Below are 12,658 nucleotides of genomic sequence, written 5' to 3'. Positions count from 1 at the left end.
AAATTCAGGGGACTTTTATATTTTTAATTAATTTTCACTATTCCACTTCACCGGCAGGGAGAACTAAGAAAGACTAGCTAATTTTTAAGAAGTCCTAAAACACAGACTTAAAGGGACAGCAACACACACCTGACCCGAAGCAGGTGATTTGAGGGGTTAAGAAATCAATACTAAACAAAGTTTTAAAACCCTTCTCTGCTCTCTGTTCCAAGACAGCAACAAGGAGGTAAGTGCTCTTGCGGTACTACACCTATTTCCTACCCTAGACTAGCTAAAAGTGAAAGCATATGGACTTTCTTATTATGCTTATAGGTGCATGGAGTAAGTGACATATAACTGAGTATTCCTGACAGATTGATGATTCACATGTGTGAAGCTACATTTGTCGAATAAACATATGCCAAGAAACCAGTGGTATGCTATCTAATTGGATAAAGTAATTTTTACCCTCACCAGATAGATGATACCATTCATTTTTTTTTAGTCTCGTTTTGCTAGACAGGTATTAAAAAAAAAAAAAAAAAAAACTGACAAAGAATCCAAACCTTTCCCTGAAGCCAAGACTTGAGCCAAGTCAGCTCAAGCCTGCCTATCCAGGAAGTGTCGAGGGTGGTTTGAAAGGCAAGATGGGGGCTTTGTGGAGCTGCATTTATTTATCAAGCACAGTCTTAACCCTGACTGGGAATGAAGCTGAAGGGGCTTAAGGAGGGGCTTACCTAACACCCCTAACTCCTGACAGTGCCCTGCTACTGCCCGTAAGGGACCCTGGTTCTAACACACTCCCCACCTGAAGCGGAAATCAGGGTTCCAGAGGCTTAAATTAAATATGCAAATATATTCAAAGTCCAAATTCTAAACTTTGCCAGCTTATACGGAAGCACAGATTTACAAAAGAAACTCAAGGTATCTAGTTAGCCAGCCCAGGGCTCTTCTCAACTGATTGGCAGTGATGGTTATGCCCTTATTCTTCACCTGCCCCAGAAGTGCTTGATATGTGGTGGTAGGCAGCCATGTGAGAGGAGAGAGCCAAGGGTATGACTGGCACTGGAGCTGGGGAATGCAGGGATGCCGGGAGGTAGGGTAAGGAGTAAGAATGTACTAACTCCTTGAACAGCCAGCCAGTCTGTAACAGATGATGAGGCTGGGCTTGCATTTACATGTAGTCCACAAAGAAACTGTATGAACACGGTGAGGCAGAGAACACTGATATTATTCCTACTCCATAATGAAGGCTTTAAGTTGCGGATAAACTTTATAAATGAGGTATTTTAAATTTTAAGAGATCTTATGCTTTATGCAAAATTTAAAAAGAAAATCTTCAGCTATAAAAATCACATTTCCCAGTAAAGCAAAGATCACAAATTCAAGGACAAGGCTGTTTAAAATTGTAGGACATCTGTGAAAGAGAATAATTTCAGAGAAGCTCAGTTCTTTTATTCTCAAGTTCATAATATTCATAGGGTAACGTGATTAAGCAATTATTTTAGAGGTCACAGGGAATCTGCCTAAACAAAGAGATAAGAACAGCTTACATAAATGAGTGTATCAACTCAATGCACTATGAGGCTTTTACAATATTCATGATATTTGAAATTAGTTTATTTTAGTATTTAAAATATCCCATTCTTTTTTTTTTTTTTTTAAAGATTTTATTTATTTGACAGAGACAGAGACAGCGAGAGCAGGAACACAAGCAGGGGGAGTGGGAGAGGGAGAAGCAGGTTTCCCGCCAAGCCGGGAGCCCGATGTGGGACTCGATCCCAGGACCCTGGGATCATGACCTGAGCCGAAGGCAGTTGCTTAACCAACTGAGCCACCCAGGCGCCCTAAAATATCTCATTCTTAATCATTTAACAAAAGCTCTTCATCATAGCTTTCAAAGTTTTGCCTAGACCTTATCCAAATAACTTTATTCTGAATTGACTATTAATAAGGCTTCCTTTTTGCTTGATTCATAACAATGATAATGACCATTATTTATTCTGCATTTTATTAACTATTCCTTACAATTTCAAATGATGACCCTCTTTTCCTGGATGAGCACACAGGGGCAGAGCACCTATAATAATAATAAACATCTACTCTCATCAACTGAGTGCCCAGTAGGCATGAGCATGGCCTCTTGCTCTTTACAAATACAGTATTCATCATTGTTCCAAGAGTCAGCAAGGCAGGTATTAATATCCCCGTTTATGGATGAGGAAACTGAGAATCAAAAGTTCAAAGTTAATTTCCCACCAGTACATTACTGTAAATTAGTAAAACAAAGAACCAGGCTTTATCCTAGCTCCAAAGGTTATATTCTTTCTAATTCATTAAATTAGCCTATTTACTGCCGAAGGGGGGAAAAAAAAACCCACAGGGATCAGGAGAAAATGAGCAACACTTTCTGTCACCGTCCCTTCCTGCGTCGATATAATTAACCCATCCGATGGAACACACTTTTCCCATGACAACAAAAGTTCTTTCACCCCAGCCATGTGTTTATTCCGAAGGTTGTAGATTCCCATTTATTTGATAGTGAGAGAAATTTTGTTTAAAATTAAGGGATAAAAAGTTTTGTGTGCTTTGTAAAAATGATCACACCTCGTTTGGCAGAGTCCTGAAGAGGGCAAACGCAGCAATTTACCTGGTTGTTGTTGGTTTTTAATAAAGGTGGCGGGGGTTCGTGATGTAGGGGTGAAGAAGCTGAGCTGCTTTCACTGTCGCTACCGTCACTTAAGCTAACTCTGAAAAGAAACAGAAGTCACACGCATCAGTCTAGACAGTTCTTGAAATATCTATGGAAATAGGCGCAGAGAGCAAGGAATCCAAACACTAATCACCGGAAACCTGGTGCAACTCCTACAACCGCTAACCCATAGTGGTGCTCACTCTGGGTTGGAACCGTGTTAGGTGTTTTAGCGCCTCTTTCTCACTTAATGACCCTTATTTCAACAGATGAGGAAACGGACTTCAACTAGGTCACCCGCCTACGGTCAAGAGGTAAAAGGGGCGGTTCTGGGATTCAAACCCAGGCAATGGTACCCGACGTTGGTGCTCAGCAACTATACTGTACTGGCCCCATTTATTCTTATATCTCCCTGCTCCAACTCCACCCGCCTGCTATCACCAAGCATGTTACCCAAGCTGCCAGGTCAGCAAAATTAGATATTTTGTAGGTTACTACCCTTTAGTTTCCTTTTCCTCCTGCCTCTTTGCTGTGGGTGAACCCAGGCTGTGGGAGTGGAAGCCCAAGATGCTAGACCCACACCAACTATTTCTACCATGTAAGGATTCAAGGCTGTCCCTAGTCTTGACCACTGCTACAATAATTCGTTGGAAATACACTTCAGCAACATGAAGAGACAGTGTGTTTGGGATAACTGCTTTCAAGAAAGAGCGTATCTTTCAACAACCAAAGACAATATAAAAACATCACCCCTCCCCTGTCTTTTTCCTTTCAGAACAAAATAGAATTTTCTTTGTAGCCAGGGTAGGAGATATTTCTTTATTCTACTCTACTGAATGTACACCCTCCTTCTGAAATGTCCTTCAGTGTTTGCTCTCTTTGGCTATACAGTCACCTAATATAATATTCTTTTCAGAAACAGAAAATGCTTTAGAAATCAGGATAGTTTTTCTTTTGCTCTGAATAGGCAATCACATTCCAGCTCTATAATATATTCAGATAGACAAGATACAAGATAGGAAATGAAAAGGATACGCTGGGACATCCTTTTAGCAAAAACTGATGGAACTTGTTTTTCTTAACTAAATTACATTAATGAAGTGTTCCGTTGAAGCGCTGCTTTAAAATGCTTCTTGACTGAAGCGGAAGGCTGAGTATTTAAACTGATTAAACAGTTGAGACTTCACAAGTGCAAGGAAGACCAAATGTTACATCGGCGCTGCTGTACTAACAGCACATGTCAGGTGGGGGGAAAGACGCGAATCTCCAACAACGGGGATCACGTCAGACAACGCACAAGCCTGAGCGATTTGACCCGCACCGACTCGGGGCAGGGGGCAGCAAGTGGGTGGGCAACGGCCAATCACGGAATATCCAGATTTTCTAAATAACGATAACTGGAAATTGGCTAAATAGGTCATGCATCTTTCATCAGGTAAACTTGAGAACAGCCAGCAGTCAGGATTTTGGTGGTTGTAAGTACGCTCACTGCCACGTTCCGGTCCATTTGTAGACCTTCTGTCCTACCAGTTAGTTTCCTTCTTGTCAGATTCAAGAGTTCTAAAGGGAAATGTTATCACACCAAGGCGATAAGTCTCCTTATTTTCTCCTATTCAAAAAAAAAATAAAAAAAAAATATATGTATATATATGGGTGAGTTTGGGAGACAAGGTGGAGAAAGAGGTATTGGATATAAGTATTGATTATGGCTACAAGCATCACTGAGAGATCTGAAAAGGCGTATATACTCCGGGAAGCCCTTCTCAAAGAACACTAAGGAATTGCCGATTAGTAAACATCTGATCTGTCCAGCTGGGACTAAGATGGTATTCTTTTGAGGAATTTTAGGGCCTTCCACACAGTAATGGATAATGGGAAAAGATTTAATGTGATGTATTATAAATGTAATTGGATTTTAAGTTCAAGTAGATTCATATTTTTTCTACTCAAACACATTAAAGTAAGCATGCCTATTTGTTTTCCTCATGATAAAGAAAGAAAACCCTCAAGGCAATTTCAAGTTGACTATTAATTATAAGTGACATGAATTACCATCTTATAATGTGGAATTATGCCTCACAGCATTAAAGCTACTTAAGGAACCTAATTGTCAGCACACTTAAAAGGAATTTATTTGCTGGAAAACACACACAGGTGATCCTAGTTTTAATTAGGTCACACATAATTCACTGAAGCCAATTACGTATTTCTAACTACAAACAGCAAACACGCTTCCTCAAACTCTGAAGCTATAGCAATGGATCTACACAAACTCTTCAAATGAAAACGGAGTTGATTTCAGCAGTCAGTCCTGCTACCTTGGCATAGACTTTCAAAAACAAGAACTCCTAGTAGGATGTTTTCCCTATAGAATTTTCAGAGGAAAAAAACCTCTGCTTTCTGAGAAAAGGGATACGCAGTTCCCTGGAGAGAGGAATAAAAGCATGCCTAGGTGACCCAGCTTAAATGAATGTGACCATTTTCTGCCACTGTTTTTGGTGTTGCACACCTTTGCGGTGGTCATATACTGGTAAGTTTGGGGAAAAGGCATGATTCCATAACAGGGAGCTGCGTTCCTGCCAAGACACACTCACCTGCGGCTTCGGCTGCCTCCTCTATTTACAGGTCTCTCCATTTCGGAGTCATTGTCATTATCCTCTGCCTCATCTGATTCCTCCTCATTGTCATCGGAATGCAGATCTTTCATTATAGACCTTAAAGGACCTGAGGAATGATGGTGTACCACAATCAAACACACGACTTCATACACATTTAGTCATACTGGACACAGGGGACTGCTATCCAGCACGGAACGTTGGCCAAAAAATCAAAAACAAAACAAAACAAAACCAAAAAAACACCCCCACTATCATATATATTTATACAATTGACAAGACATATTTGGTAGTTTCTGGACTGTAACATCTAAACGAAACACTACTGTTTTCACAACAGATGCCCCAGGATGTTCACTGGAAAATCTCTATTTCCTAGGAATGTTTTTCTATGTATTTTTTTCTTCCCTAAGAAAAATTACACCTAAAAAGGAACAGAAAGATCTATTAGTAAATTGAATGTTTTGTTAGGTTAATCCATGTATTGAAAAGTTGAAGCTAATAAATCACCGTGGTTGTAACTTGTTCTTGGCAATGCAGCCTTTGTGTGGTAGTTTTTGATCTATTAAGGTTTAGCTGTTCCTTTTATTTCAAGGTCAATTTCAGGTCAAGCAAGCATTTCAGTCAAGTTCAGATTATGAAGTATTTCAGTTCCATGGTGTAATGTCCTATCTCTGATCTTCATATTGATCTTGGACACAAGGTCTTGTTCAAGCAACAATTTTATGCAGCCGATTTTTATTTTATCTTTTAAGAAATTCCTGGCAAAACACCAGCATATATTTGCATAAATAAAACCATGTAATAAGTCAGGTGCCCAGAAAATTCAAGAGAGTATCCAGTATTAGATGGGAGAGAAAAAAAATTTAAGTCATAACTAGTTTTATTCTAGAACAGGACATAACTGGGGAAAAAACAAAACCAAAACCAAAATTCAGCGTGGCTTATTTTCACTTGACTGTTCTAAATGTGATGAAAACAAGATCACTCTTTTTTATGTTAAAGAAGAGATTGTGGAGGCAATCAAGAAAGTGAGAGAGGCACTTTTATTCTGGATTAGGCAATTCCTAAAGCCTAATCTAGGACATGAATATCTGAGTTCTCACTAAATCGGTTCTAAAATAAGTATTGATTCTCTGCAATCTCAGACTTTGCAAAACCCAAATTTCTCTACCTTTGGAAGTCAGTGTAACAAGAAATCTGATTAGCCAAAATGGTCAGTTTTATATATATAATATATATAAAATATATATTATATATATAAATATATATTATATAAAAAATATAAGGAAGCTTAGCCTTAGCCCAAATACATACAACAATTTAATCCTTTTCAAAACATACAAGGCCATCAGAAATTGAGTATGGTCCATGAAAGAGGTCATGTGCAACATGATGCTCAAGAACAAATTATTCCTTCATATGATCTCACTTTTCATGTTAAAAAAAAAGGGGGGGGGGAGACCTTACTTGAAGATTTGCACACACCAAAAAGTATAAAATATATATTTAATGTTCTGGCTTAAACTTCTTTATTAGATTTCTTTCAATTTAAATTTCTTTAAGCTCAAGCAGAGGGAAAATAAATTTTAAAGACAGCAAACTAACACTTGCCAAAGAAAACAGGTCTATTAATCTGCAGAAAAAAAATAAATAAATAAAATGAAAGACCTCCAGGAGGGAGAGTAAAAACCTATTTCTCTATGTCAGAGCCTCTCAACTCCAGCTTTTGCTATTGTATTTCCTTTGGGAGCTCCCCGGAATGGGCTGTGTGTGTCTATAATCCTTTTGTAAAATGGGACTCTGATGGCAGGGACTGGAAAAAGAGGAATTTCTAGAGGCCGGCCTCATACATCAGAACAATACTCAAGTGCATGCCTAGGGGAAATAAATACAACTGCATAAAAGCCAAGTTATCATTCCAATAATAAAACAGTAGAAAACAGGCCATAAATCAACTCATTAAGATGTTTTACGAGGAAAATGTCCCATCGTTTGCCTGGGAGATACTGATACCTTGTTGCCGGGGCTGGGACGGTGTGAAGCTGGAGCTGGAGCTGGAGCTGGAGCTGGCAGGGCTGGGTTGTTCAGACTTTAAAGAAGAAGAGAAAGCCATCATCAATAAATTTTGGGGACACTACACATCTAAAATTAAAGAACAACATCACTGCTCAAAAATACTTTGCTCTGCAAAAACCATCCGATGCTGTGCAAGAAAAATGAATACACATTGCATTATGCCAAAAACAGCGACACAGTAGAACCACGGTATCCTTTTTGTTTTGTCCACCATGTTTTTACTAGATGCAGAAACAAGTATATAAACTCAAGGATGATAAGACAAACACCTGGGTGTTGACACGACGGATTTGATTTCACTCCTGTTTGCTGCTATCCAAATCTCTTTCTAAAAAGATTACCTTGATTACCCTTTCTGCAATCTTTGATTGACTCAACTGGTTAAAACATAGTGGTAATGAGGCCAAGGTCATTAGTTCAATCACATTACGAGCCAGTTAATTTCACTCTGGTCCAAGGCCATGACCCAACTCTAACCCCATTCATCCACAGTTCACAAATGGAGGTAATGTTCACAAGGAGATCTGGCCAAGTCCCACAAACGAGTCAATGGGAAATACTGCCACTACTTCAAACACACACACACACACACACCACCCTCTAAATCCACAGCCTATGTATGCAGGTAAAGAGCATCACACACATGCCCCACTCTCTCACCATAAATTCTCCTCATCCCCTAATACCCAGAACAAGGTCCACATCCTCCTTTACCTGTCCAACTCACAGTTGTCTTCCTTCTCCAAACCCACTGAAAATGTGGATCTCATCTGTTTGCTTATCTGATGTGCTGCACTGTTATGCTGCCTTTGATGTGTGTGTTTCCTCTCCAGTAGACTGCAGGGACTTGAAAAGGCAGGGGTGTGGGGGTCTGTCTTGTGCTTGTTATCCACTCATACTTAGCATAATGCACTGCATACAGCAGGCACGCTGCATCTGGGACTGAAGGCAGAGCATTAGGTCCTCTCCTCTACCTGCCAGTTTTTATGAGGCTTTACAGTAGGTAAAGGTGGGAAGAACAAATACATGGACAGAAGTGTGCAAAGAAATTGATCATACCATCAACACACTTGAATTTTACGTATTGAGGCCAAATTGAAAATAACTTAATGTTGGACTATTTCTATCCCATTTCTAATGTGCTCACAGTCTCAACTATACACTTGTTATTTGAGACATAGATGAGGTCTTTTCACATACAGGACATTATCTTTCTTCTTTCGACTTCGCTCATTGGATGACCCAAGTTATCGGGGCCACGTGGAAGACAAACTAAGAGCACCATCAGAAGCCACTAAATGAGGAGGAGAATCTCAGTTCAGTTGATAATGCAGTTTTCTCACCACAGATTTTTTTTTTTTCATCTCCCTTCTCAGCACTGAATCCCAACCCCCTTCTCTGCAAGCAACACCGAGATCCAGCCTCGGACACAAGGAAGCACTTTCAAGCATTCCTAATGCACACTTCACATCCTCAGGCTGGATGGGAAAACAGGTGTCAGCAATCTACCACTCATTCCGCAGGAAAAGAGCCAGACAGGATCTCTAATGAGCGGCAGGCGGCCACCAACCCTTTACCACTGCAAGATTTACTTGAGCTTTGCAGTACAACGTCCGACACATTGCTGTCTGTGGCCCACAAAGAAAAGCTGGTTTACAAGCACAAACGCCTGTGTGAGGGACTCTTCATTTCTGTTGAGTGCCTCTTCCACTGTTGAGCCACAAAAGTGAGCTACACACTGCAAGGGCATTCAGTTAGCAGCTATGTGCAATGCCCAGCTGCAAAACATTTCTCCTCTCCAAGTTGCTCTTTTCAGCCATGAAAAGTGTCTGCAAATGGTATTATTTTGATAGCTCTGGAAACCATTTGGGAGCCAAAAAAGAGGTTTCCTTACAGTCAGTGGAGAGAGCTCTAATTCCCCCTCCTGCTGGACCAGTCATGTTGCACTGGACTTAAAGGAGCCATTCTGCCAGAGCTATTTGCTGAGAGTGACACTAATCAGGAAAGCAAGAGGGGATGGTGTCCATCTCCCCAACCACCCCATGCTAAACTTGATCCATCTGTCTCAAGCCTCATGCCAATGCCAGAACCAAACCTGCAGGCAGCCTTCTTTTAGCTTCTTAACCACAAACAAGGTTAGTAAATCCAGTTACCAACCCTCAGAAAATTGACGAAGAGTAAAGAACATAATACAACAGGAGAAAAAGGCTTTCATTCAATGTTTATCATTACCACCATGCCTGATCCACAAAGCATTTAAGGTTTATGGTAGAAGACACATTAATTCACCGACAATATTAAAAGAGAAACTTTAAAGCAACAGAGGTGAATGGAGAAGGATAAAATGTTGAATGGTGGGCAGCAAATCCAATATCCTGGAAGCTTTTTGTAACCAGGACAAGGATTTGTGGTTTTGGAGCCAAGGAGACCCCTTGGGATGATCAAAGACAGGGAGTCTCACAATTTCATGGGCATTAGAATTACCTGGAGGACTTGTTAAGACACAGACAGCTGGGTCCCACTCCAGAGTTTCTGAGTCAATAATTCTGGGATAGGGATGAGAACCTAGATTCCATAAAAAGTTTCCAAGTGATGCTGCTGCCACTGTTCTGGGGACCAACCAGACTTTTAAGAACCAATGATCAAGGCTCCAGAGATTTGCAGCCATGGATATTCATCAGAATCAGTCGGGGGCATTCTATACATAAGGAAATTCTGATTAAGTGGGTTTGGTGTGGGGGGTCCAGGCATATTTTGTTCAAACAAATGATATTAATGACAATTCCAAGTAAAACACCACTGATACTATGTTAGTCATTTCTTTTCCTCTAAATGCAAAAGCATGTTTTGGAAAGAATCACAAATCCAAGAAAGCGTAAGAGAAAAAAAAAAGCATCATGAGAAAAATTAGAAACTTACTGATGTATCCAGAAGTAGCATCCCTGCATACTCATCAAAGTATTTTGCAAGAGAACACCCGGAAAGAATGCAATTACCTCTCAATAAAAACATCTAAGAAGCATGTACAAAATCATGTCATAGTGGATGGACCTTAAACTTACCTAGCCAGACCAGGACAGAATTCAACTAAATGGTAACTGTTCAAAAAGCCATTCTGCTACTAGATGAGGGTGACACAGTCTTCTATTTTATCAAATCCAACCGAACGGAGCTGTTGTTCACTTTCAGTCTGTATTTTATTTGAAAATAAAATCATATTTATTCTCCAAAAATGCCAATCAAGGATGATTTTATAACCTAGAAAATGCTGTTTGGTTTATTTTTTAAAATATTCACCATAAACAGAGCTAGAGTAAGGTCTTTAAAGTACCCAAGGACTGAAAAGATTACTGCATCCTCTTTTCCCCTCCTTATGTGTATATATGCCAAAACCTAAATATAGGGAACTTCAACGAGGTTCTGATTTTTCCCATTACTAATTTGATACTTGTTTTTGAAATATCAAAATTCTCCCCACTAAAAAAAAACTTTTGACTTCTTCCTGTTGATGCCCCAAGTCACATGTTTAGCTTACCTCCTGAGTAATCAAACACTAGACATGAAGTGTCTTTAAATGGCATTCTCCACAGTGACAAAAGTCTAGTCTTAAGAACCTCAAATTCGGGATACAAACCTTAAGAGACTCTTAACTACAAGAAACAAACTGAGGGTTGCAGGAGGGGAGGTGGTGAAGGGCTGGGGTAACTGGGTGATGGGCATTAAGGAAGGCACATGATGTAATGAGCACTGGGTGTTACATGCAACTGATGATGAATCACTAAACTCTACCTCTGAAACTAATAATACACTACATGTTAATTAAGTGAATTTAAATTAAAAAAAAAAACCTCAAATTCTATGACAATCACTATCATATCAAACATTCATTGAGTGTTAAAATTTAGAAATCTCTCACCTTGCCTGCTCAAGCCTTTTCCCAATATCTAATAAAAACCTGACTTTATTCAGATTTAAAAAAAAAAAATCTTAAGTTCTATTGCTTACTGTGTAGGTTTTTGGGAAGACTGCTTAGGCATTAATGTCCTCATACAGTGAGGGCACTGAGCCTCATGTAGAAGTAAAGTAAAAACTCCTAGCCCTCTACTCTTCCAGTGGTAGCGAATCAACATTTGGTTGCTCCTCTTATTTACAATAGACCACATACTCCTCTTTTGCCTAAAACAAGATATATCTTTACTACCAAAACAATGGCCTACCAAGATTTGCAATGGAATCTTCAACATTAAATGGCTATGCAAAATCATTTTGTAATGGATTTTCAACGGAGGATTATTTTTGTCCAAGACAAGTAAGAAAAACCACATGTTTACAACTCCTACAAGTTAAGTGCTTCAAAAGAGAACACCTATCAAGGCAGGTCAGGCGACAGGGCTGGTAAAATCTGGCATTGTTTCTTAACACTGGCAGCAGGCTTCCTCCTTAGGTAATCAGAAGATAAAAGTTCCATCTTTTCTCACAGGCAACATATATTTATGACCAGAATTTCAACTGGATCTTTAAAACAATCAAAATAAAGAAAAAGGGGAAGAATAACGTACACCTTTTTTTTTTTCTTCAGGGGAAAGGGAGAGAATACAGTCTAAGCAGTTAAACAGAAATTATTTTAGACACGTTGCTATATTTTTTCACAAAATTTCTATGTTGTTTAGAAAAAGAAAACACATAGCCTGCAATAAAAATTCTTTTTTTTGCACAAATATCCAGAAAGACTATGTCAAGGGTGAGTACTAATCAAAGAAAACACAAATGTAAATATACTTTTATTTATGTCTCTATTCAATTTCCATGACTGAGCTACTAGGTTCTTGTCAGTTTAGTGCTTCCTTCACTACAAATTAATAATCATCTGACACTTTTTTTTTTCTTAGCATATAGTATCATTTAAAAGACTGTCTCATTTATAATGGATGTGTACTGAATTTACAGTGGCAGTCATTTCACAATATACACATTTATAACACTGTATTAGCTTAAGGTACATGTGTAACTTGATTTGATACATCAATTATAGCTTGATAAAACTGAAAAAAAGAACTACCTTATTTAGTAATAAGAAACTTACTGTAAGAAACCTTATTTAGTAGTAGGAAACCTTCTGTAAGAAACTGAGGATAATCCAACTCAACTTTCAAGTATACATTTAATACATTTTTAAAGAAAAATGACATCCATTTTAAACAACTGTGGAAAATGTTCATCACATAAATGCATTCTCTTACCAATTCCCATAGATAGCTAACATATTGTAATAGCTGTTTCAATAAAAGGTAAG

The 12,658-nt window shown here is 38.9% G+C and overlaps 1 protein-coding gene across 2 annotated transcripts in view; it reads right to left on the bottom strand.

Moving 5' to 3' along the window:
* MLLT3 (MLLT3 super elongation complex subunit) overlaps positions 1-12,658 on the bottom strand; it is a 285,130-nt gene that overhangs the window by 14,281 nt on the left and 258,191 nt on the right. For both annotated transcript variants that reach the window (XM_034987920.1, XM_034987921.1), the window contains exons 6-8: positions 7,303-7,378; positions 5,266-5,395; positions 2,630-2,729 (exon numbers count right to left, since the gene is read on the bottom strand). In XM_034987920.1, the coding sequence (XP_034843811.1) occupies positions 2,630-2,729; positions 5,266-5,395; positions 7,303-7,378 (306 nt within the window). The remainder of the gene's footprint in view (positions 1-2,629; positions 2,730-5,265; positions 5,396-7,302; positions 7,379-12,658) is intronic.

This window comes from Mirounga leonina, unplaced genomic scaffold (genome assembly GCF_011800145.1).
Source record: "Mirounga leonina isolate KUSES-001 unplaced genomic scaffold, KU_Mleo_1.0 Mir_447, whole genome shotgun sequence".
NCBI classification, from domain to species: Eukaryota; Metazoa; Chordata; class Mammalia; order Carnivora; family Phocidae; genus Mirounga; species Mirounga leonina.
Note: the sequence above shows the minus strand (reverse complement) of the source record. Positions and strands in the feature narration are given on the sequence as shown.